At 37.9% G+C, this 26,759-nt stretch overlaps 2 protein-coding genes across 5 annotated transcripts; both read left to right on the forward strand.

Annotated features, from left to right (window-relative positions):
- Positions 1–2,368: 2,368 nt before the first annotated feature.
- LOC103514539 (venom serine carboxypeptidase-like) lies at positions 2,369–3,759 on the forward strand. The gene is made up of 4 exons (XM_026827483.1): positions 2,369–2,470; positions 2,599–2,637; positions 2,906–3,343; positions 3,592–3,759. Exons 1-4 carry the CDS (start codon positions 2,369–2,371, stop codon positions 3,757–3,759), a joined length of 747 nt encoding a protein of 248 aa, XP_026683284.1.
- Positions 3,760–7,690: 3,931 nt separating this feature from the next.
- LOC103514537 (neprilysin-2-like) lies at positions 7,691–25,806 on the forward strand. 4 transcript variants are annotated; one of them, XM_026827487.1, is made up of 3 exons: positions 7,691–7,850; positions 22,907–25,560; positions 25,658–25,806. In XM_026827487.1, the coding sequence occupies exon 2, from the start codon at positions 22,955–22,957 to the stop codon at positions 25,280–25,282; it is 2,328 nt and encodes a 775-aa protein (XP_026683288.1). In that variant the 5' UTR covers positions 7,691–7,850; positions 22,907–22,954; the 3' UTR covers positions 25,283–25,560; positions 25,658–25,806. The 4 variants fall into 4 exon arrangements, with proteins under 4 accessions (XP_026683288.1, XP_026683285.1, XP_026683286.1 ...); XM_026827484.1 differs by lacking the exon at positions 7,691–7,850 and adding an exon at positions 19,252–19,602 and having other exon boundaries at positions 22,747–25,560; XM_026827485.1 differs by lacking the exon at positions 7,691–7,850 and adding an exon at positions 19,252–19,518 and having other exon boundaries at positions 22,747–25,560.
- The last annotated feature ends 953 nt before the right edge of the window (positions 25,807–26,759 follow it).

Genomic DNA, 26,759 nt, shown 5'->3' on the forward strand with positions numbered 1-26,759 from the left:
TTTTCGAGGAGGAGGTACCGTATAACTGAATTTGTATGATTTTTCGTGATTATTTCGTACCCATCCCCTCTCCTTCTCTCTCCTCCTCCTCCTCCTCTCCCCTCTCTCCTCTTTTCTCCTTCCCTCCCCCTCTCTCTATACGTATATTTGTCTCTCTCACTCCCTAGAGTGCGTGATCTCATTACAATTTATTTACATAATAATCATTTCTTTATAATTCACTTGTCTCTCTCACTCCCCCTCTCCCCCTCCTTCCCTTTTTTCGCCCTCTCTCTCACTCTCTCTCTCTCTTTTCCTTTCCTTCTCTCTCACTCTTTCTACCTTCCCTCTCCTTCGTTCTCTTACTACCTATTATCGCATTTTCTCTCCTTCTCTTTCTCTCTAAGCGTTCTGTTCGCTCTTTCTCACTCTATTTTTCTTGTCGTTTTTCAATTTTGGGTCTGACATCCTTCCTTCAGATTTAGGTTTTGGTGGATTTTTTAAATTATTACTTAGGTAGGTGACTAGATTTTTTTTTTTTTTTACGGTCAAGAAGGAGGAGGAGGAGGAGGAGGAAAATGAATATGAAGAGGTGGAGAAGAGGAAAAAATGGAAGAGAACGAGGAGCAGCAGATGGATAAGAACTGTAGGCAGATTAATAGAAAAAAGGATTCTACAACATTGTGTTTGTTGAGAAATCTTGCCAGGGTTTGGGATAAAATGATAAAAACGAAAGAAAGTAAAAGCAGAAAAGAAAAAGGAAACAAGGAATTAACCAAAAATGGAAGAAAAAAAAATAGAGAGACAAAAAAAGAAAGAAACGAAAAACAAGAAGAAATACTCAAAAAGAAGGTATCCAACAAAACCAAGACAAAAATTTCAAATTGACAATTGAGGATTTAAAAAAATAATAAAAATAAAGTAATAATAACAGGTAATAGTAATAATAAAACACCTGGTAAACTAGGTGTGTAGAAGATTATTACCTCCTATGATACATGTGTCAATAATTGTTATCGATTTATTAGCGCCCTTTTATACTGACCAAACAGGACTGAAAAGTCCCTTTACCGAATTGTAAATGTAATGTAAATGCAGTTTCTTTGTCTTATTATGCCACAACTTTGGTGCTCACTGCAGCATTGTAGGATTTTCCCAGTAGCTCAATAATCCTAAAATCCAATGTTTACCTACCATGCTGGCACCGGTCGCTATGCGCATTTATATGTCATAGCTACTCATTTTCCACCTAGATGATAAAATAGACAATAACAACCTCCCAGCTCCCAATATCATTAGATATATAACAAACAACCCAACAGCCTCCTAACTCCTAATATCATTAGATAACATCTGATAGAACAGCAGGTTCAAAACATTTGAACAATACTTTCAAAACAAGCTTGGAGCTTAGAGTGATAAAATAGACAATAACAACCTCCTAGCTCCCAATAACATTAGATATATATATGTATAACAAATAACCCAATAACAACAAGCTCCTAATATCATTAGAATAAATAACATCTGATAGAACAGGAGGTTCAAAACATTTGAACAATACTTTCAAAACAAGCTTGGAGCTTAGAGGAGCGCGTAATCTGACGCAGAATTGATACAGATACCTTGTCAAAAGACTGTGTGAAATAGAAAACGTCTTTTATTGAGCTTATTGTTACAACTATGTATTTACTTATGTTAAACATTTTATACTAACAAGTCTTTTTAAAATACCGACTTATTATGTTCAGGATTGAGTAACTCTTTGGTATTTGGTATTTCACGTTGCCTCTTTCTCCTATCTCTCCCTTCTCTTCCTCTCCACTTAGACTGAAATTCAGGAAAGAAATAAAGAAAAACAAGCCAGTCTAGTCCCGACTTATTATGTTCAGGATTGAGTACCTCTTTGGTATTTCACTTTGCCTCTTTCTCCTATCTCTCCCTTCTCTTCCTCTCCACTTAGACTGAAATTCAGGAAAGAAATAAAGAAAAACAAGCCAGTCTAGTTGGCTTGGATTGTACCTCCGTTTTTACAGTCCTCTCAATAAAACCTCTCCATAATACATAAATAAATAGGTAAATAACAATATATATTTTGATAATTTAGATGAAATTTGGGAATTTCAGAAAATGGATTTACCTATTGAAAAAGATTTATCCCGCGAGTGAACTGTGTCCTAGTTGGCATAGATTGTACCTCCGTTTTTACAGTCCTCTCAATAAAACCTCTCCATAATACATAAATAAATAAATAACAATATATATTTTGATAATTTAAATGAAATTTGGGAATTTGAGAAAATGGATTTACCTATTGAAAAAGATTTATCCCGCGAGTGAACTGTGTAATCATATCAAGAGCAAATTCAGGTTGGTCTCTGGGAACCAGATGACTTGCATTGAGTACCAATACTTCATACAAGTTCTTTGCTTTCTTCACATATCCTTTCAGTTCGTTCTTGTAATACACAAATTCCCTGGGGGCTGTCAGGTAAGTTTCTTTCCCATCAAAGTCAAGGTTCCTCAAGAAGTTTTCAGTGAAGGGATATGCCACAATGACATCTAACTGACCACTGTAGAATAGGACTCTGTACGATCTTTCTTCACATATCCTTTCAGTTCGTTCTTGTAATACACAGATTCCCTGGAGGCTGTCAGGTAAGTTTCTTTCCCACCAAAGTCAAGGTTCCTCAAGAAGTTTTCAGTGAAGGGATATGCCACAATGACGAAGCTCCAGATTACTCGAGTACCATGGTGGGAGTTTTAGCGTATGAATCTGACATCCTAGATAATCAGATCCATTCTATTTTTTTACGATATGATTATAAATATCAAAATTAAATAGGTATAAGATATAAATGGGTAATACGATAAAATAAAACAAATATAGTAGTTATTACTTTCTATTTTTTTTTTTTTTTTCCAGAAGAAACTAGGAGAAGCATTTGACGTCTATGATGAACTCATCGTTAGTACATTCCATGATGACAAAACCATCTACAATACACTGACAAACTTCACCAACCTATACAACTACCAGGTCCCTATCGCTGATAACACACCCAATACCCTCATGGTAGAACTATTCAACACAACTACGTTCAGAAAGGCTGTACACGTAGGAAATACAACGTACGACACGTCTGTCACTGAAGATGTATTCCTCAAGAATGATATCATGGGTTCTGTCAAAGGAAACATTGAAAACATCCTCGACAGTCGCAATCCATCGTACAGAGTCCTATTCTACAGTGGTCAGTTAGATGTTATTGTGGCATATCCCTTCACTGAAAACTTCTTGAGGAACCTTGACTTTGGTGGGAATTGGGTAAGAAACTTACCGGACGGCCCCCAGGGAATTTGTGTATTATAAGAACGAAATGAAAGGATAATTATGTGAAGAAAGCAAAGAACTTGTATGAAGTATTGGTACTAAACGCAGGTCATATGGTTCCCAGAGACCAACCTGATTTTGCTCTTGATATGATCACACAGTTCACTTGTGGTACAAATCTTTTCCAATAGGTATCAAATTGATTTTTGAAAATGCTCAACATTCATTTGACTTGTCAAAATAGGCATTTAAAACCCAGGGAATTTGTGTATTGCAAGAACGAACTGAAAGGATATGTGAAGAAAGCAAAGAACTTGTATGAAGTATTGGTACTAAACGCAGGTCATATGGTTCCCAGAGACCAACCTGAATTTGCTCTTGATATGATTACACAGTTCACTATTGTGGTACAAATCTTTTCCAATAGGTATCAAATTGATTTTTGAAAATGCTCAACATTCATTTGACTTGTCAAAATAGGCATTTAAAAACATATGACTTATTATTATTATTATTATTATTATGGCACAAGAAACAAGAGTGTTTATTTGGTGAATTCACTCCGACAGGTATACCATATCCACATCAAATGTAAACAATACATCTAAGATGTGAATAATTAAAATCTTCTAAATGCCAAATCTTCTGAGGATGTAGGTAAGTGGTGCCCAACAAAGCACATGTCTGGATCTCATGGATATTAAAGGATCCAGGGATGGAATCAAGATCAGACTTGAGTGCTTTAGTGCTCACTGGTCATTTATTCAGCGGACATTTTGATGTAGACGTCTAGTTTTGCGGCACATTAGGGATTCATAAACGCAAATTGTGCTACCAAGAAATATGACTGATTTATTCGAAAAGATAGTTCTTATCTTTTTATGCCTTAACGTGGCGCGGCGGTAATGGTTTACCTTCCCAAATATGTACCTACATATCAAACTGTATAGCGTCTGTAGTTCGTCTAGCCAAGTTGNNTATAATGAAAGAGATGCCATCACAAAGAGTGTCCTAATAAAGAACGTTGAAAATGAAAGAAAAATCGCAAGTTTTTTCGAAAATTTTGGTATGTAGATAGATATTTAAGTAGGTAAGTAGGTACATACCTATTTAGAGACAACATTTTAAAATGATGATGTATGCACATTCAATCAACTTGTTCAACAAACGGTAAAAAAAATGACAAATGAAGTCAATTTTTGGAATAAATATGTAAATTCTAATAATAATAAAAAATAGAATATAAAAAAGAAAAGGAAAAAATATGATAAAATCATACTTTGGTACTATTATTGGTATAGTTATGTCGAGAATATAGATCGATTGTTAGGTGGCATTTAGTCATATTATAATGAAAGAGATGCCATCACAAAGAGTGTCCTAATAAAGAACGTTGAAAATGAAAGAAAAATCGCAAGTTTTTTCGAAAATTTTGTCCACTTTTTACGAGACTTTGGGTGAAACTTCACCGATTTGGATGATTTTTTGTGGTGAAAGGCTACTTGAACTGAGGGTGAAAGGCTACTTGAAATTGTCACTTTCCATCATGATTCAAAATGGCGGCGCTTTAAAGTTGTGCCTCTTGTCTCCTGGTCCCGTACAAAGGACGGGTCAACTAGTAGTGTTTTATTAGAATGATTGATTGCACCGGATGGTGGCAACTTTTCTCCGTATTCCGCTCCAGACGGAATACAGGAAAGGCTCTAGTAGCGAGTAACTCTAGGTCGAATGATATCTACGTATGGTATAGGTATCGTCTCGCATCTTGTACATATCTGAAATCAAATGATTTCAATCTTCGTTTTCCAGAGTCAACAAATATGTACCTAAATTTGCATTTGTACCTACCTATCTGCCTATCTAGGTCTCTAGGTACCTACTACCTACAGTATCTTGGCATTTTGATTGCAAATATTTGAACGGGTTACATTGTTAGTAAAATAGGTAGTACCTAGCTTTAGGTAGGTAGGTACAATACAAACAATGGGTAGGTAAAACTTCTGTGTCTTGACTATTGTAAACAATCTGATACAAATTTAATTTTACTTTTGTCTGTAGTCTGTACCTACATTTTGCTTAGAATCATGAAATTTTTAGTTTGCCGTACCCACTCCTTATGCACAAAGTCACGTCAGAATCTATATCAATATACTCCTTATGCATCAATAAATCCAGAAGTTTAGCTTGGAGGCGTCTGAATTTTAAGCGCTAGGCCGCGGGTTCGATTTCCGCCCTGAACGGAGAAGCTTCGTTCTCTTAAAAAAAAAAAAAAATGACTCGATTACATTACTTTCCTTCCTATAGCATAAGGAAAGTAAAAAAGCCAGGGACAAACAGCTCTAAAAGATGGGTTAAGTTTCTACGAATTTACGAACTTCTGTTGTCTGTGGTCAAGTATTAGACTTGCACACAGGAGGTAACGAGTTTGATTCTTGGGTGCTAATAACGGCTATTTTTTCGGCCTTATCCTTTGAATTAGGGCTAAAACCTAGTATACCTACACACAATGTTGTTCTATTATTAAACTTGGGACATGTCTTTGGTGGCATAGATAGGTATTTCAAAAGTATACTAAATAATAAAATAATAAGTAAACTCCTACATTTTTTTCTTTTTTTACGTAGCTTCAGGATAAAGGAAGACACGAAAAACAAGATAATAATGTTTGTTAATACCTTTACGATATTTATCTCATTATCAACCATTGAATAGGTAGATAGGTACATTGTAAATAGATATTAGGGAGGTACATTCAGAAAAAAACTAGGGTGCCGGCAGCCCAGTTGAGTGACTGGGTTCCGGAATATGGAACTCTGTATCGAAATTTTAATTTAATAGCATTCCAACTCCCTCAGTCAGGGAAATAACCCAATATTAGAGTTATTCCACCCTAAGACTACCCTCACGTCACGTGAGGTCATATGGGGAATCAGAAAGATGTGGTTCAAAGTTCTCCCATAATATTGTAAGTGATTTCGTTCAGGAATCACGATAGCTTCACTGCTCTCACGTGACGTGACATGACGTGAGGGTAGTGTGTTACCTTTAGAGTGAAACAACTCGATTATTGGGTAATTGCTCCTGAATTTTAGGGTATTTTTAGGCTATGAGATATTAAAGTGTCGAGCTCCCTGATGAATTAGAGTTCTGGAACCGTCACTTAATTAATCCGACACAATACCTACAGGTTTTCTTTTTCTTCTTCTTCTTCTTCTTCTTCTTCTTTTTCTTCTTCTTTTCTCAGTATTATAAGAAAGGTAGGTATAGGTACCTACTAATTTTACCTCTAGTATAACAAGCAGTAGATATAGGTGCCTACTTTAGCCTGAAGATATTCCTTCCCATAAAGACGGAACCAAAACATTGTCAAAGGAAAATCTCAATATTTAGGTAGGTATACAACAAACCCAGCTAGCTAGGTAGGTACATTATAGGTACTTCACAGAACATAGGTACCCACACCATCCATACACACAGATAGGGTTTCCAGACGTCCGGGTTTTTACATGTTTGTCCGGCGTCCGGGGGGATTTTTGAAAATTTGGGAAATATCCGGGTTTTCGATGGAATGTCCGGGTTTTTGGAACCAAATGTCCTACTTTTTAAAAATTTGATTTCTCTCTTCATTTCGGGACGATAAGACCTTACACAGTTACAGTTTCCCATCAAACTTCTTTGAGCATACTTATTAGGTATGTAGGTCATCATGTAGGTAACTAAATCTTGCTTGGAAGAATGGAGCAGTTGCAAATTGGTAAAAATCATAAAAAAAGGTCGATTCATACGTAAAAAGTTGTGAAAAATCCAAATCCGAGGTCAAAACTCTGAAAAAATAACTGTAAAAGGTCGAAAATTCAATTTTTAGTGAAAAATCCAAATCTGAGGTCAAAACTCCGAAAAAATAACTGTAAAAGGTCGAAAATTCAATTTTCATTTTCCGTTCTAATGAAAGAGTTCAAAGATGTGTGACGTCAAAAAATAACTGTAAAAGGTCGAAAATTCAATTTTTATTTTCCGTTCTAATGAAAGAGTTCAAATATGTGTGACGTCAAACAGAACAATAGATTGTCAGGGGTTTACCATCATGATTTCCCACACATATGAATATGTATTGATATGCGTGGCAACTGTATTGGGGGATCGTAAAGTTTTGAAAGATCGTAACGGGGGCCCCATTCAACTTCGGGGCCCCAAATTTCAATCAGCGACGTGCCTTGATTTAATAAAGATGTGTACCAAATTTCATCAAAATCAGACCAGGCAATTGGGAGTTATAGCGGAACATCCAAACTGACAGATATCTAAACCAAATGCAAAACGGTCGAGTTAAAACATAGATAGATCGTTCTGTCAATTAATTATTATTATTATTTTCAGATAACATTAACTAAAAATTTTCGTAATAATTTTACAAATGTGACTTCCATATTTAATTTAAAATAAAACACAACAGTTGTTCCTTAAATTAACTTCTGTGATGACTGATGAACCTTCATTTCCGGACTTTGTGTTCTGTGCAATGGCATTGATGTGCCAGGTGTGAAATCATCTCATTAAATCTAAAAATTAAGGCTTACTAGATGGGGACGAATGTTTTTTATTTTAATAATAAAATAGATATATTATTTTTGGCTGTTTTTCATTTTACCGATATTTTTTCATTGAGTTCTTTTTTTTCAATTTTTTGTAATAATATCTAGGTACAAGGCTGATGAAAATTTGATAAAATTTCAAGATCAAATTGACAGTTTTTTCTGCACAAATCATCTTCTTTTTTCTTACAATAATATGATCTTCAATCATAATAGTACTACTTTTCATCATGTTATCTTCTATTTGAATAAATAGAAAATTGTTGGATTTTTTGACGATTTTGGATTTTTTTACCCTCCAACCATCGAAAAAGTGGTCGAATTTTCACAATTGTCACTAACTAACAAATTTGGTCAGTATAGGTAAGTACTACCTACTAAATAACAAGTAGGTACCTATAGGTATATTTTTCTGATTTTTAGTTCTAGTTTTAGAAGGGTCGAAAATTTCAGCAGATTAGGTATGTATTGTAGGTACATTATACTTTCCTTAGGTATCATAGGACATGGAAAGTAAAAAGTAGAAAAGGTTTAGCTATCTTTCCCCTTATCGCCCTCTGTATTGGAGGAGGGGAGACTAATAGTGGGTGTGATATAGTAGGTACTGACTACCTACTGAACTGACGTAATGACTACTGACTGATGGTTTGAGTAGGTACCTTACAGGGTGACCACATTGCTGGCATGTTCAGGGTTGAATTTTTTTTTTTAGAGTGCCTTTGGCTATATACTTCTCCTTCTTTTTCTTCTCATTCTTCTTCTTCTTCTCATTCTTCTTCTTCTTCTTCTTCTTCTTCTCTCCTTTTTTTCCTCCTCCTTTTCTCCTTCACCTCATCCTTCCTCCTTCTTTTTGTCTTCTACTCCTCTCCCTTGTTCTTCTCCTCCTCCTCATCTTCCTCATTCTGTTCCTCCTTTCTCTCGTTTTCATCCTCCACCTGTTCTTTCTCTTTCTTCTCCTCCACCTCCTTATTCTCCTCCACCTCTTCCTCCTTTTGTTCCTCCTTCTGATCGTTTTCGTTCTCCATCTTCTCCTTCCTCTTTCTCCTCCTCCTTCTCCTCCAAGGGATGATGACGTTTCTCGTTTCTAAATTGAAGAAATTCATGGTCCGGAAATGTTTCGAGAATTAACTCATTTGTAAACCCAGCTACCTAGGTAGGTACATTATAGGTACTTAGATATGTACATACTCAGATATCCATTGTAGGTAATAAGTACATTGTATAAGTAGGTACAAAGAGTAGGTAATGGGTAGGTATAAAGAAAGTAGGTACCCGTATCTACCTTTGTGAAATATTTGTGTTTCCTCTGTGTTTAAAGTAAGGCGCCTTAGGGGGACTTAGACCTAGGGTTATTTTGAAGAAAACAAACGTAGAATGTACCTATCTAGGTATTCAAGCTGCAAGCCTGTTCACACTGCACGAATTTTTCTGTGTTATATATCTAATAATAATAATAATAATAATAATAGTGCTTATTTATATTGCTCGCATAGCACTGAAAAGTCCCTTTACTCCAGCAGTAGGCTACTACTATTATTATGGTCAAATTCTCAAATTATTTTGAGGATAAAATTCTATACCTCAGCTGGGATTGAACCCACGCCCTCCTGTTTACCAGGCGAGCGTTTTGACCACTACACCACCGAGGCAGTGTTGCGAATTTTTCTTCGGTGGCTGGCCTACTCACTATCAGGGAGACCTGACAGGTACACCTGATGAGCACACACACACTATCAGGGAGACCTGACAAGTACGGCTACAAAGGTCCGTCTGTCAGGTCTACCTGATAGTGAGTGGCTGGCCTTTGGAAATATCGGACTATAATGTTGTGCGACAATGTTTCCTAACTGTGGACATGTTGGGAAACTATCGTATCACGACTAACATTTAGTAAACATTGTCGCACAACATAGTTATTTTCCGCATGTCCGCCATTTCCAACATAAGTTTGGACATACACGAGTTCAATGGTACGTCTAACCCTAGGTACATGGTACAAGTACATAGTAAAGTGTATTTCTATCTCAATTTTATTTTTTTTATTTTATTTTACGTAGGAAGACGTATGTATTTTTTAAGACAATTATTGTATTCAACATGTGTCTATATTCCAACATGAGAAAAAATATGTCCTCCGGCTAAACATTACAAACATATTATGTACCTACTCCTACCTACATATATCATTTATTTATTACTTGCTGTAAACAGTCGCATTTCTTTTCAAATATTGTACCTACCTATTATGTACCTACCATTCAAAACGTGGGTAAATAGTAAGAATAAGGCGCATTTCGCACTGAGGTAATACGTCGCAAGTATAGCAAGTCACAAGATGCTACTGCTTACGTCCTGAATCTTGTTCAAAGAAACATGAACTTTCACACTGGAGTAACAACTGACAACATGTGACAATAAAAATGAACTGAATTGATTCAAAAAATAATTTTTCCCACAAACAATCACAAGTAGCAACTAACAAAACTCCATGGTGAAAGTAAACCGAAAACCATTGGAGGAAAGTTCCCTTTACCTATTGGTACAATACTGGAATCCAAACACTCTGGGTTTTAGATCTCCTATAAACTTTTGCGTCTCATTGTACCGCAGGTTCCCCTATGTATAGTGCTGTATATTTATGTATGTAGTGCTGTATATATATGTATATTGTACAACCTTGACAGGAACGCGGTGCGGGCACGCTTTGATTATATATGCATCCGGCAAATTACGTTAGTTTGAATTCAAAAACGAAAAAAAATTCTCTGATTTCTCTGCTAGCCCGATCCGGAATGACGCCTTTAGCAAAAGGCGCACTTACGTTCCGAGTATGTCTCCGTCTTGTCTTGGTTTTATGAAACATCAACCTAGTCCTGACGGAATGTATTGGGGACGTATAAGTGTGTGCGCTGATTTTGGATTCAGTGTAGAATAATGGTTTGGTGGAACATTCTGCAAAATGTTACTTTGTTCACAAATACCTCAAAGAGTATTTGTCAAACAAATAGCACACCTTCTACGGAAAACCGAAAATTTACAGGAGTAGGAAAAAAAAATATATATATTGGACGGCTTCGCGGACCACCTGAAACCTGCCGGCGGACCACCAGTTGGGAACCACTGCTATATAGGTACATAAGTTAAGTGTATTCCCATCTCAATTTTATTTTTTATTTTATTTACGTAGGAAGACGTATGTATTTTTTAAGACAATTGTATTCAACATGTGTCTATATTCCAACATGAGAAAAAATATGTCCTCCGGCTAAATATTACAAACATATTATGTACCTACTCCTACCTACATATGCACTGGCAATTCGTCGTTCCTCGATAAACGAAGATACTGAAATGTCCTTATGAGGCTGAGTACGAACTCCAAGCAAAGAACCTAAAAACTTCGACCACACTGGGGATCGAACCCGGGACCTCCAGACCCTCCGGTATGTAAGTCATACCTACTCGGCCATGGAGGTTGGTCCAAATGTCACCTTTTTCAAAACGAACTATAATAAGACATTACCTAGGTAGGTAGGTAGGTATAAATTCCTATGTATTGTATACTACTCAGATTTATCAGATTTTTATTTCTTTTCATAAAAATTTAGGCAGGTACTAGGTAGGTACTTGTACATTATGATGCTTCAAACTCAAATTGATGCACTCAGCTCAGACAATTTTATGAGTTTATGGAGTGACATTTTTAAATGAGCAGCGAGACCCGACAGCAGCATGCGATTACCCGCAGACTCAGTGGCGTAGCGTGGTCTAAATTTAAGTGTAGGGCGTGTAGGGCTCATGCACAGGTCTACCAAGTGACCAAGTCCCATCACAGTACATGCCATTAATATTTATGGGCATTAGAGTGAACTTTTGAGTTGTATGGCCGCCATACACGCCATACATACACGCTACGCCACTGCGCAGACTCAGGCTGGGTGACTATCAAATCTAAAACCATTTAGCTACTTTTAGAGATGCAAAGAAGATAATTCGTAACGCTGTGGTACGTCCAAAAAATGTGTAGAGGATCTTCAGCTTCATGGCAAAATAGGCAAATAGATAGTGATTGATTTATGGCCTAGACTAGAATCAGGGTTGTGTATACGATTAGGTACTATATTTGGATCGTAAGATCCAAACAATTTCTGCACTAGGTATGTACCTATGGTGTGTGCGTATCTCTGGGAAAAACTAGGTTGAGTTAATCCGAAATTGAGGAACATACATGATTCAATTTGAAGTTAAATAATTTTATATCTAGGTAGGTAGGTACCACCCTTCATACTTTTTTTTTACGGCCATGGTTAGCGCAGTTGACTTCGAATCGGAGGTTGGTATATTTCGAGTCGAATTCTTTACCCAGGTATGCCTCTATGTAAAAAATCTAGAAGATTTCCACTTTCCAGACATTTCTCAGTCATGAAATTTCAAAAATTTCAGAAAAAAAAATAAAATAAATAAATAAAAAAAAAGGAATTTAGCTGAAAATGTACAACATCTACAATTCTACATACTCTACGAAAACAAAAACCTCCAAAAAGGAAGGAACGTCAAAAAATCAGAAAGGACGTCGAAAATTCACTTACGTTTGGCGGACGCTACGTCGACCGTCGATATGACCAGTGCCATCGCTAGGTAGGTACATTATAGGTACTTAGATATGTACATACTTACTTAGATATCCATTGTAGGTAATAAGGTACATTGTATAAGTAGGTACAAAGAGTAGGTAATGGGTAGGTATATAAAGAAAGTAGGTACTCGTAGCTACCTTTGTGAAATATTTGTGTTTCCTCTGTGTTTAAAGTAAGGCGCCTTAGGGGGACTTAGACCTAGGGTTATTTTGAAGAAAACAGACCACTCAGTACCAGAAACATACTGTGGGTGTCCCTAGTGAAATTATTACAAACATAGGTACATTAGGTACTGCAATGTACTCGTATATTGCTATAAATAGCTTGAGAGCCAGCCTAGTTACTCGTATTTTGGAGGGTATCTCGTCTGCCCTATACTCAAGCGCTAGGTCGCGGGTTCGATTCCGGCCCGGGGTGGATTTCATTCCAAACAGGAAATGTTCTTGGAACGGCTGGCTTTCTCCCATTCTGTCTTTCTTTTCTCTTTGTTCGAAGTGTAGTTTATAGGTACTTACCTGTCTATATATAGGAACCTACAAATCTAAAAATATTTATTAGGCAATACCTGTAATTTCACTTGAGAATCTGATAATTAAGTGAGAATTCATAATGTCACCATAGCTAATTACCTACTTGGTTTACATTGAGTTACCATCATAACCTTGAATGTACCCCGATAATTACCATTTTCCCAGAAATACTTTGAGAGTTTGGGACTGAAATTATCGATTATGATGAGTGCTGGTGACAGTTTTGTATCCAATCCTCGAGATTGAGAAATTGAACCCTTCTCGACATGATATACATAGCTTTCGTTTGGAGTTTGGGTACTTACTTGTCACTTGTCCTGCTGTTCAGAAGTGATTTTGTTAGTTTAACGTCACTTTATAACGAGTGTTTTTTTGCCACGGGCATCACCAAAGCAGGTTAAGTGCACGGTCAATGCACCTGTTCCGATGATCACTGAAGTTAAAGAACGCTGAGCGTGGTTAGTATCCGGATGGGTGACCATAGGGGCGATTGCGTACTCGAGTTTACAGTTAGCTTTATGTCTTACCTATGCCCACACCCACGCTCAGACCGTCCACGTCTGTCAGGCGGTCTGAGGGTGAGTGGTGAGCGTCATATTGGCTTTAATGAGAACAAAACTTGATTATCTTGATTGGGATTAGAACCCGTACAAGTGAACAAGGGTTAACAAGTGCCAAGAATCAAGAGTGTCTGGATAAGAATATTGCAATGTTTAATTATTCCTAATCACTCCTCGGATTATAGCTTACGATCACTCCGCACTCCTCCAGTAAAACCTATGATTCTCTATAATCTGTGCTGTTCAGCTTGAGAAATAATTATTCCTGATCATAATCACTATTGAGAGTCAAACCATAGTCACTCAAATTGTGAGTATGAATATCACTGTAGATATATTTTACCCTAATACCTATAGTGCTGTAAGTAGAGGAAACTGAGGAACAATGAGACAGATTTTTTTAAATCCATTTTCCTCTAAGACCATAGTACATTTTGGGTGAAAGTAAACCGAAAACCATTGGAGGAAAGTTCCCTTTACCTATTGGAACAATACTGGTTCATCAAATCCAAATACTCTTGGTTTTAGATCTCCTATAAAGTTTTGCGTCTCATTGTACCGCAGGTTCCCCTATGTAGTGCTGTGTATTTATGTATGTAGTGCTGTATATTGTACAACCTTGACAGGAACGCGGTGCGGGCTGTCGCGCAACATAGTTATTTTCCGCATGTCCGCCATTTCCAACATAAGCGTGGACATACGTAATAATTTTTGCCATGTGTGAAGTGCGTTTTTTTATGCAAAACGGGTCTGGTACGAGTTCATTTGTACGTCTAACCCTATATAGCAGTGGTTCCCAATAAGCCTTAGCTGGCGGACCACTTCCGAAAATCAGGATCACTTCGCGGACCACCCATGTACCTAAATTTGCATTTACCTATAGTGCTGTAAGTAGAGGAAACTGAGGAACAATGAGACCGATTTTTGAAATCCATTTTCCTCTAAGACCATAGTACATTTTGGGTGAAAGTAAACCGAAAACCATTGGAGGAAAGTTCCCTTTACCTATTGGAACAATACTGGTTCATCAAATCCAAATACTCTTGATTTTAGATCTCCTATAAACTTTTGCGTCTCATTGTACCGCAGGTTCCCCTATGTCCCTATGTATAGTGCTGTATATTTATGTATGTTGTGCTGTATATTGTACAACCTTGACAGGAACGCGGTGCGGGCACGCTTTGATTATATATGCATCCGGCAAATTACCTACGTTAGTTTGAATTTAAAAACGAAAAAAAAATACTCTAATTTCTCTGCTAGCCCGATCCGGAATGACGCCTTTAGCAAAAGGTTCTTACGTTCCGTTCCGAGTATGTCTCCGTCTTGTCTTGGTTTTATGAAACATCAACCTAGTTCTGACGGAATGTATTGGGGACGTACATATAAGTGTGTGCGCTGATTTTGGATTTAGTGTAGAATAATGGTTTGGCGGAACATTCTGCAAAATGTTACTTTGTTCACAAATACCTCAAAGAGTATTTGTCAAACAAATCCAAAAGTCTTGAATTATTTGTAATAAAGCAGAGGCTTTCCACAGCTTTGTCCATCAATTCTCGTTTTGTACTAATCTTTATACACTGGCAATTCGTCGTTCCTCGATAAACGAAGATACTGAAATGTCCTTATGAGGCTGAGTGCAACCCGAACTCCAAGCAAGGAACCTAAAAATTTCGACCACACTGGGGATCGAACCCGGGACCTTTAGACCCTCCGGTATGTAAGTCATACCTACTCGGCCATGGAGGTTGGTCCAAATGTCACCTTTTTCAAACTATCAGAAAGAGAAAGCCAAGTCAGGTCGGTCCATGGGCGTATTTCCACTTTTACTTTTCGGTCGCTGTTTTTCGCTCGTCTCATTGAAACCGTCAAAGACTGCACAATCAGTGTGCCAATTTCAAGGTTGTAGGCTGTGCATATGTCGCAATACTGACAAAGATATGGATGCTATAGAGAACTGTTATGCATAATGCAGTAGCAGTATTGGAAGTAGCAGTATATCAATAGCGACAGTAGCTAAACTGTCAAACTGTCAGGACGAACTTATCAACAATATTAGCACCTTAAGCTGTGTCCAGACATAGTCGACTCAAATCGTACCCTACCTCGACAAAATAGTTTCACCTCGTCGACCATTGATTAGGCCCGAGACTATAGGTTTGTGCTGAAATGTTCTTTGAGCATTCTCGAATACCGCCTCTGGCACTGACATCTGACCTTACAGACCTGTGGGACTGTGGGGATAAAAGGTCTAGCCGGGATTGGTATTGGTATAGGTAGGAAAACGAACTATCAGAAAGAGAAACCCAAGTCAGGTCGGTCCATGGGCGTATTTCCACTTTTACTTTTCGGTCGCTGTTTTTCGCTCGTCTCATTGAAACCGTCAAAGACTGCACAATCAGTGTGCCAATTTCAAGGTTGTAGGCTGTGCATATCTCGCAATACTGATAAAGATATGGATGCTATAGAGAACTGTTATGCATAATGCAGTAGCAGTATTGTAAGTAGCAGTATATCAATAGCGATAGTAGCTAAACTGTCAAACTGTTAGGACGAACTTATCAACAATATTAGCACCTTAAGCTGTGTCCAGACATAGTCGACTCAGACCGTACCCTACCTCGACAAAATAGATTCAACTCGTCGACCATTGATTAGGCCCGAGACTTTGTGTTGAAATGTTCTTTGAGCATTCTCGAATACCGCCTCAGGCACTGACATCTGACGTCCAGACATAGTCGACTCAGTCCGTACCCTGCCTCGACAAAATAGATTCACCTCGTCGACCATTGATTAAGCCCGAGACTATAGGTTTGTGCTGAAATGTTCTTTGAGCATTCTCGAATACCGCCTCAGGCATTGACATCTGACCTTACAGACCTGTGGGACTGTGGGGATAAAAGGTCTAGCCGGGATTGTTATTGGTATAGGTAGGGCCATCGGCTTTTAATAATCGCCCTTGGTCACTGCGACCTGGTTAGATCTTTTGTGACATTTATTCTTATTTTCCTCTGTGCATCTTTGTTTTTTGTGATCGTAAACGACAGAGCCAAATACCAAGCTCAATTTATAGCCGGGATAGTACTTCGACAGTGACTGAATGGTTGGAAAACAATTTGAATGTTGATACTATCACTGATTCACTGAGCTCATTGGGTAAGGTCTACTAAAGTGCGGACGAAATTCGTCAATTCGGCCCAAAAAAAGAGGAAAGAATACCCTAGAAAGGCTTTTCGGTAAAGTCCTACTATCCGTTCAGATCATGCTCCAATCACAGTACGTTGAACGAACGGTCTAATATTTTACAGGTGATTGGATGGGATGGAACTTGAGATTTTAACGGCAGATATGCTTTCTCCCAAAGTTCCATTAAATCGTCTTACCAAAGTGCGGACGAAATTCGTCAATTTGGCCCAAAAAAAGAGGTAGTAATACCCTAGAAAGGCTTTCCGGTAAAGTCCTACTATCCGTTCAGATCATGCTCCAATCACAGTACGTTGAACGAATGGTCTAATATTTTACATTTGATTGGATGGGATGGAACTTGAGATTTTAACTGCAGATATGCTTTCTCCCAAAGTTCCATTAAATCGTCAGTATTTTAAGAATGTTTCGCCCGTACTGTGACTTGAGTATGACCTGCACTATAGTGGGAAGCTGGGAAGTGGTAATCAGGTTTAAACCCACATTAAATCGTCAGTATTTTAAGAATGTTTCGCCCGTACTGTGACTGGAGTATGATCTGCACTATAGTGGGAAGCTGGGAAGTGGTAATCAGGTTTAAACCCACACCAAAACCCGGATAACCACAGTTTTGTGCTTATGGTGTCAATCTTTTTTCTTCCTCTCCTCCTCCTCCTCCTAATTCTTTCTCTTATACTTTGTTTTCTCCTTCTCTTTTTTCTTTTCCTTTTCCTTCGTCTTCTCTTCCTTCTATTTACTTCTCTTGTTCATCTCCTCCTCTTTCTTCTTATTATTAGTCTCCGCTTCTTTTCTCTTTCCTTTCTGCTTCATCTTCTCTTCCTTCTCCTTCTTATTTCTCTCCTTCGTTTTCTTCCTCTCCTCCTCCTTCTAATTCTTTCTCTTCATTTCCTACGTTTCTCTCTTCTTCAGGAAGAACACTTACCTATTCTCATGTCTGATACCACCCTGTATATTATTAGTAGCGCAGAAGTCAGAATAGGATACAGGGAGGAGCATGAATAACAAGTGTGGGTGTGAAGGTGTGAACATACCCCACACCATACAAACAGAACATACCCCACACCATACAAACAGAACATACCCCACACCATCCATACACACAGACCACTCAGTACCAGAAACATACCGTGGGTGTCCCTAGTGAAATTATTACAAACATAGGTACATTAGGTACTGCAAACTCACACTGTCAAACTGTCAGGACGAACTTATCAACAATATTAGCACCTTAAGCTGTATCCAGACATAGTCGACTGAGACCGTACCCTGCCTCGACAGTATAGATTCACCTCGTCGACCATTGATTAGGCCCGAGACTATAGGTTTGTGCTGAAATGTTCTTTGAGCGTTCTCGAATACCGCCTCAGGCACTGACATCTCACCTTACAGACCTGTGGGACTGTGGGGATAAAAGGTCTAGCCGGGATTGGTATTGGTATAGGTAGGGCCTTCGGCTTTTAGTTAACGCCCTTGGTCACTGCGACCTGGTTAGATATTTTGTGACATTTATTCTTATTTTCCTCTGTGCATCTTTGTTTTTTGTGATCGTAAACGACAGAGTCAAACACCAAGCTCAGTTTGTAGCCGGGATAGTACTTTGACAGTGACTGAATGGTTGGAAAACAATTTGAATGTTGATACTATCACTGATTCACTGAGTTCATTGGGTAAGGTCTACCAAAGTGCGGACGAAATTCGTCAATTTGGCCCAAAAAAGAGGAAATAATACCCTAGAAAGGATTTCCGGTAAAGTCCTACTATCCGTTCAGATCATGCTCCAATCACAATACGTTGAACGAATGGTCTAATATTTTACAGGTGATTGGATGGGATGGAACTTGAGATTTTAACGGCAGATATGCTTTCTCCCAAAGTTCCATTAAATCGTCAGTATTTTAAGAATGTTTCGCCCGTACTGTGACTGGAGTATGACCTGCACTATAGTGGGAAGTGGTAATCAGGTTGAAACCCACACCAAAACCCGGATAACCACAGTTTTATGCTTATGGTGTCTTGTATTGTTCTTTGGATATTTTTTATATATGCGAATATTTATGAATAATATTCACTGTTCTTCGGATAATTATTGTAACACAAACGATCCAGCTGTGTTTTATTATTTTGATCCATTCATCCTGGATGAGTGGCATTGTTTTTCTGACAATGTTTGTTGATTGTTTGGATCACGCTGGCTAGCATGACAGCTGAGTTCAGTGTATTGTGAACAACAGAAGAATCAACAGTGATCACTTCTGTCTTTCACTGTGTGTGTTTTTATCAAAAAGGTTGATTTATTTGTGTAAATACCTTTTTTTTTCTTTCTGATAACAGAGATAACGTTGGTAATTATTTAATTAGTCCTTGAAAGTGAGATTTGTTTTTCTCGGATTCGAAATAATTTTTGATCAAAGTGTGAATCATTTGGAGAATATTTTATGTGAAAGTGAAATATACTACCTTACTTAAACCTGTCAAATAAATTTCAAATTAAAAAAAAAAAAAAAATGGCCAGAAATTACCATCGGTCCAGATCTGTTACTTTAATAAAAATATTAATTGATAATATAGTACTTTTAGCTGTTATACATTTGTTAATTAAATCAGTTTTGTTTTTGTTTCCCGATTTATATAATATAAATCCTGCTCCAACAAGTCCAGTCTACTCGTAAAGAACATGTAAATGTGTGTATCTGATAAGATAAAATTAAAATTTATTTCCAAAATTTTAACTTGAATAAATCGGAATTTCCCTATCCAAATACTGAGGTAATATTGGGCGAAAAATCAAATTTTCCTAATCATAAATGTCTCTCAAGATTTTTTTCTTCTTTTTTGAACTCTAATGGCTAAGGTCTTATCGCCCCGAAAGCAAAGAGAGAAGCAAGATAGGATAGGAGAAAACCAGCCGCTCCGAGAACGAACCTTATCTTTTTATGATAAAATCCGCCCCAAGCTAGAATCGAATTTGCGACCTAGCGTTTTCGAGACAGATGCACTACTCTCCCAGCTAACTAGGCTGGCTTAAATCCCGTTGTACATACACACAGTTTTTCTTAGTTTTTTTTTTAACTTGCCCGTTGCCAATCTGTTTGTCGTAATGTTTGAAGTTTGGTTCGATTTACCCAAGACTCATCGAATGGCATAAATAATTTCTTATGCTAATTTAGTATTATAACATTCATTGTCACGTGAACAGAATCAGGGGGGAAATGATAATTGACACTCTGTCCCTAATTCACATTCCCATTTTGGATTCCAGGTAGGTTGTCAATGTAGTAGTCATATTAGGTAGATATCATCATATCATGTGTGGAATTTTCATTTCGGTATGCCAGCCTAGTTATCTCGGAGGGTACCGTGTCTGCCTTGTAAGCATTAGGTCATGGGTTTGATTCCCACCCGGGTAGGACTTTATTCTAAACCGATAAGATTCGTTTCCAAAATGGCTGACTTCCTGGTATCCTACAAACCTCGAGATTGAGAAATTCAACCCTTCTCGACGAGATATAGCTTTCGTTTGGAGTTTGGGTAGGTACTTACTTGTCAATTGTCCTGCTCTTCAGAAGTGATTTTGTTAGTTTAACGTCACTTTATAACGAGTGTTTTTCGCCACGGGCATCACCAAAGCAGGTTAAGTGCACGGTCAATGTATACCTGTTCCGATGACCACTGAAGTTAAATAACGCTGAGCGTGGTTAGTATCCGGATGGGTGACCATGGGGGCGATTGCGTACTCGAGTTTACAGTTAGCTTTATGTCTTACCTATGCCCACACCCACGCTCAGACCATCTACGTCTGTCAGGCGGTCTGAGGGTGAGTGGTGAGCGTCATATTGGTTTTAATGAGAACAAAACTTCATTATCTTGATTGGGATTAGAACCCATACAAGTGAACAAGGGTTAACAAGTGCCAAGAATCAAGAGTGTCTGGATAAGAATATTGCAATGTTTAATTATTCCTAATCACTCCTCGGATTATAGCTTACGATCACTCCGCACTCCTCCAGTAAAACCTATGATTCTCTATAATCTGTGCTGTTCAGCTTGAGAAATAATTATTCCTGATCATAATCACTATTGAGAGTCAAACCATAGTCACTCAAATTGTGAGTATGAATATCACTGTAGATATATTTTACCCTAATACCTATACAGTGTGTCCACTTTTAATGTGCGCCATAGGAAAAATACATGTAAAAACAGTTTTTCTTGTCTCAAAAGTCCCCATTAAGTATTTTAGTTAAACCAAATATGTTAACTCATGTATTTTTATCTGAGGAATTCACTGGTGGTGATTTCATACACCTGGGACTTACAGTTAAAAAGTTAAGGGTTCGAAATCCGAGAAATGTGTTATGTTTGAAACTCAACATAAGATAAAATTAAAATTTATTTCCAAAATTTTAACTTGAATAAATCGGAATTTCCCTATCCAAATACTGAGGTAATATTGGGCGAAAAATCAAATTTTCCTAATCATAAATGTCTCTCAAGATTTTTTTCTTCTTTTTTGAACTCTAATGGCTAAGGTCTTATCGCCCCGAAAGCAAAGAGAGAAGCAAGATAGGATAGGAGAAAACCAGCCGCTCCGAGAACGAACCTTATCTTTTTATGATAAAATCCGCCCCAAGCTAGAATCGAATTTGCGACCTAGCGTTTTCGAGACAGATGCACTACTCTCCCAGCTAACTAGGCTGGCTTAAATCCCGTTGTACATACACACAGTTTTTCTTAGTTTTTTTTTTAACTTGCCCGTTGCCAATCTGTTTGTCATAATGTTTGAAGTTTGGTTCGATTTACCCAAGACTCATCGAATGGCATAAATAATTTCTTATGCTAATTTAGTATTATAACATTCATTGTCACGTGAACAGAATCAGGGGGAAATGATAATTGACACTCTGTCCCTAATTCACATTCCCATTTTGGATTCCAGGTAGGTTGTCAATGTAGTCATATATTAGGTAGATATCATATTGTCATGTGTGGAATTTTCATTTCGGTATGCCAGCATAGTTATCTCGGAGGGTACCGTGTCTGCCTTGTAAGCGCTAGGTCATGGGTTTGATTCCCACCCGGGTAGGACTTTATTCTAAACCGATAAGATTCGTTTCCAAAATGGCTGACTTCCTGGTATCCTGTTTCCCTTCTCTCTTCGATTTCGGGACGATAAGACCTTACACAGTTACAGTTTCCCATCAAATTTCTTTGAGCATACTTATTAAGTATGTAGGTTATCATGTAGGTAACTAAATCTTGCTTGGAAGAATGGAGCAGTTGCAAATTGGTAAAAATCATAAATAAAAGGTCGATTCCTATGTAAAAAGTTGTGAAAAATCCAAATCCGAGGTCAAAACTCTGAAAAAATAACTGTAAAAGGTCGAAAATTCATTTTTAGTGAAAAATCCAAATCTGAGGTCAAAACTCCGAAAAAATAACTGTAAAAGGTCGAAAATTCAATTTTCATTTTCCGTTCTAATGAAAGAGTTCAAAGATGTGTGACGTCAAAAAATAACTGTAAAAGGTCGAAAATTCAATTTTTATTTTCCGTTCTAATGAAAGAGTTCAAATATGTGTGACGTCAAACAGAACAATAGATTGTCAGGGGTTTACCATCTTGATTTTCCACGCATATGAATATGTATTGATATGTGTGGCAACTGTATTGGGGGATCGTAAAGTTTTGAAAGATCGTAACGGGGGCCCCATTCAACTTCGGGGCCCCAAATTTCAATCAGCGACGTGCCTTGATTTAATAAAGATGTGTACCACATTTCATCAAAATCAGACCAGGCAACTGGGAGTTATAGCGGAACATCCAAACTGACAGACATCTAAACCAAATGCAAAACGGTCGAGTTAAAACATAGATAGATCGTTCGGTCAATTAATTATTATTATTATTTTCAGATAACATTAACTAAAAATATTCGTAATAATTTTACAAATGTGACTTCCATATTTAATTTAAAATAAAACACAACATTTGTTCCTTAAAATAACTTCTGTGATGACTGATGAACCTTCATTTCCGGACTTTGTGTTCTGTGCAATGGCATTGATGTGCCAGGTGTGAAATCATCTCATCTCTGTGATAAACATTCATTGTATAATAATTATGATCAATCTCTCAAACCACTCATCATTCAGCATGTCAAACCCCATTGTGAAAAATCCATCATGGTGGCACAGGAGAACAAGTCTGGAGAAATATCTAATGCTTGTACTAGGGACCTTACTCACATCAACCTTCATCTTCATCTTCTGTGTCAGCACATCCATGTACAAGCAGCATCACTCTGAATATATGCCAACATATTCTAGACTCAACTTGAATAACAATGATCTCATAGGAGGTTCTAAAGTAAATCAGATAACTAATGGTGATAATAAGCCGAAAATTTGTTTCACGGAAGGATGTGTCCACACGGCTTCGAATTTACTGAAGAACATGGATCTGAATGTTGACCCATGTGACGACTTTTACAGATTCTCCTGTGGAAAGTTTCTGAAAGAAACGCAAATCCCAGATGACAAAACCGCTCAGACTGCATTCAGTGTCATTAGTGATGCCTTGGAAGAACAACTTCGTACAATCGTTGAAGAACCCATTCGAGAAAATGAACCCAAACCCTTCAAACTCGTAAAGAACTTGTACAAGGCTTGTATGAATGTTAAAAACATTGAAATATTAGGACTTGAACCAATGAAGAGAATGTTGCAAGACTTGGGCGGATGGCCTGTGCTTGAAGGTCAGAATTGGAACGAGGAAACATTTTCCTGGAAAGACAGTGTGTATAAGTTCCACGAGAACGGATATAGCGTTGATTATTTCATTGACTTTAGCATTGTTATCAACGTGAAAAACAATTCAGAACGAATAATTGACCTCGACCAAGCGACACTTGGACTCAGTCGAGAATATCTAGTCAAAGGAATTAATGAAAAGTTAGTGAATGCATACTACAGGTATATGATTGATATTGCTGTGCTGTTAGGTGCTGATAAAGATGTCGCCACTGAGGAATTGAAAGAGTCATTAGAATTTGAAATCAAACTAGCAAACATTTCCTTGCCACTCGAACAAAGAAGGAACGCGACCAAGTTATACAATCCTATGTCCTTGGATGAATTACAGACCAAGTTCCCAAGCATACCTTGGGTGGAATATTTGAACACACTCCTGTATCCCAAGGATAGACTAAGAGAAACCGACATTGTGGTGGTCGATGTCCCAAACTACATTTCAAAACTAGAGGAATTACTCCAAACCACACCGAAGAAAGTTCAAGCAAACTATGCTCTGTGGAGAGCGACGGCAGCCTCTGTAAGCTATCTGACCGAGGCTATTAGGAACAGGCAGCTACAATACAGTACAGCATTGTCTGGCAGAACTCAGATGGAACCACGATGGAAGGAATGTGTGGACACAGTGTCCTCAAGTATATCACTCGCTATGGGAGCTCTCTATGTGAGAAAGTTCTTCAAGGAAGATGCCAAAGCAAATGCAATTGAAATGGTGGAACTGATTAGAGAGGAAATGAACAAGATCCTCAACACTGTGGAGTGGATGGATAACAAGACACGAAGGAAAGCTCTGGAGAAAGCGAAAGCAATGACAGCGCACATCGCTTATCCAGACGAACTTCTAGATGATAATAAAATATCTGAATTCTATGACAAACTAGAGATCGATCCAAACAATTATTATAAATCCATCCTGAACCTAACCAAGTTTGGCACGGGCTATAGCTTCAGCCTGTTGCGGAAACCTGTTAACAAAACAGAATGGATCAGTCACGGCCACCCTGCCCTTGTCAACGCCTTCTACTCCAGCATTGAGAACAGTATCACCTTCCCTGCCGGTATACTACAGGGATCATTCTTCTCCAATGACCGACCCAAGTATATGAACTTTGGTGCTATCGGGTTTGTCATTGGCCATGAGATAACGCATGGGTTTGATGACCAGGGGAGACAGTTTGACAAGAACGGAAACTTGGTCGACTGGTGGCAAGAGGACACGAAGAGGAGTTACATTGAGAAAGCCAGATGTATCATCGAGCAGTATGGTAACTACTCAGTCCCTGAGGTCAACCTAACACTCAATGGCGTCAATAATCAAGGGGAGAACATTGCTGATAACGGAGGTATGAAGGAAGCATACAATGCTTATGTGAACTGGGCAGCAACGCATCCCGCAGAACCAAGACTACCAGGACTACAAAACTTCACACCACAGCAAATGTTCTGGATATCAGCAGCCTCTACCTGGTGTTCTAAACATCGTCCTGAGACATTGAAGCTGAGGATCACTACAGGATTTCATTCTCCTGGTGAATTCAGGGTTCTGGGTCCTGTATCCAATCTGGAGAGCTTCTCCCGAGACTTCCAATGTCCTTCTGGCTCCCGCATGAATCCTGTTCACAAATGCAAAGTGTGGTAGATCCATGTTTGTTAGGTACTTAACTTACGAGCGATGGTTTTATTTGATCTCATAATCCCCGGTCACTCAGGATATCATTCTGATCTCATCTGGTGAGAGTGGGTTACGGGTATCAGGTGCTCACTGATTGCTCCAAGTACTTAATTATTAAACTTAACTCCGTTAGGATGATGTTAGATAAAAGATCCAATTAAGTTTGGTATATAAGTTGTTGTTCTTTTGTAAACCATGGTGTCTGATGCTTTGTTTGCTATTATCCAACAGTAAGAACCCAATAGGTATGTTTAAATTATTTGGGAGATAAGTTGTTGTTATTTTGTAAACCATGGTGTCTGATGCTTTGTTTGCTATTATCCAACAGTAAGAACCCAATAGGTATGTTTAAATTATCATCAGCAATCAATTTGGTGGAGAATGTACTCATTAGGGTGATAATGATAAGTAGCTAGGGTAGGTAAATATGTATCATTGATAATCCTAAATATTTAGAATCACAGTGTAAATTTCCATGTTTAAGATACACCTACATTTATGTAACCAAACTTGATAATTCGAGTCTCAGGTTCTCTTATTACTTTCGCCTACACTCCTGTCACATCATCAGCATTAGAATCAATTTGGTGGAGAATGTACTCATTAGGGTGATAAGTAGCTAGGGTAGGTAAATATGTATCATTGATAATTCTAAATATTTAGAATCACAGTGTAAATTTCCATGTTTAAGATATACCTACATTTATGTAACCAAACTTGATAATTCGAGTCTCAGGTTCTCTTATTACTTTCGCCTACACTCCTGTCACATCATCAGCATTATGAAACATAAAAAACACATGAAATCCAAACAGAAGATTAGGATGATGAATGATGTTCAATCAAGAATATTCGGGCACTTGAGATTACGTGTTCAACAATTTCCGAACAATATGAAGCTTTGTTAGGTTGTTTATCACAAATCTGTTTGACAAACATGAACTGTTATTACTGGTTGACTTTTGTTCAAAGAGGTTTTTACTGGTTTTCCAGTTTCAGTGTACTATCGAGAGATTACAAGGGCTCTCATTTTAGAATTAGAATTCCAGAACCCTAGCCAGCCTGGTTATCTTGGAAGGTTGACCCGCCTTGTAAGCGCTAGGTCACGGGTTCGATTCCCGTCCGGGACGAGCTTATTCTAAGCCGAGAAGGTTCGTTCTCGGAACTTCTAGTTTTCTCCCATCCTGTCCTCCTCTCTGCGATATCGGGACCTCTGTTGTTACTTGATACTGAATCCGAATAATTTTATTGATCATAGAAAATGATTATTATTTTTTTTTTTATTGAGTATCTTTTTAATTATCTTATGAATTGATTACATTTTTGGCTACTTTATTCAGGGATTTCCTATTTCATAATATTGTACATACCAACATTAATGTTACCATGTTATTATTGATCCATATAGGAATTAATTCAAGTCATCATTGTAAATAAATTGGCA

This window comes from Diaphorina citri, unplaced genomic scaffold (genome assembly GCF_000475195.1).
Source record: "Diaphorina citri unplaced genomic scaffold, Diaci psyllid genome assembly version 1.1 scaffold1165, whole genome shotgun sequence".
Lineage (NCBI taxonomy): Eukaryota > Metazoa > Arthropoda > Insecta > Hemiptera > Psyllidae > Diaphorina > Diaphorina citri.

Coding starts and splice junctions, on each gene's coding strand:
- LOC103514537 (XM_026827487.1), top strand. CDS start 22,955: ATGATCAATCTCTCAAACCACTCATCATTCAGCATGTCAAACCCCATT.
- LOC103514539 (XM_026827483.1), top strand. CDS start 2,369: ATGACTTGCATTGAGTACCAATACTTCATACAAGTTCTTTGCTTTCTT. Junction 2,638..2,905: donor GATTCCCTGGAGGCTGTCAG/GTAAGTTTCTTT, acceptor TTTTTTTTCCAG/AAGAAACTAGGAGAAGCATT. Junction 3,344..3,591: donor ACGGCCCCCAGGGAATTTGT/GTATTATAAGAA, acceptor GTGTATTGCAAG/AACGAACTGAAAGGATATGT.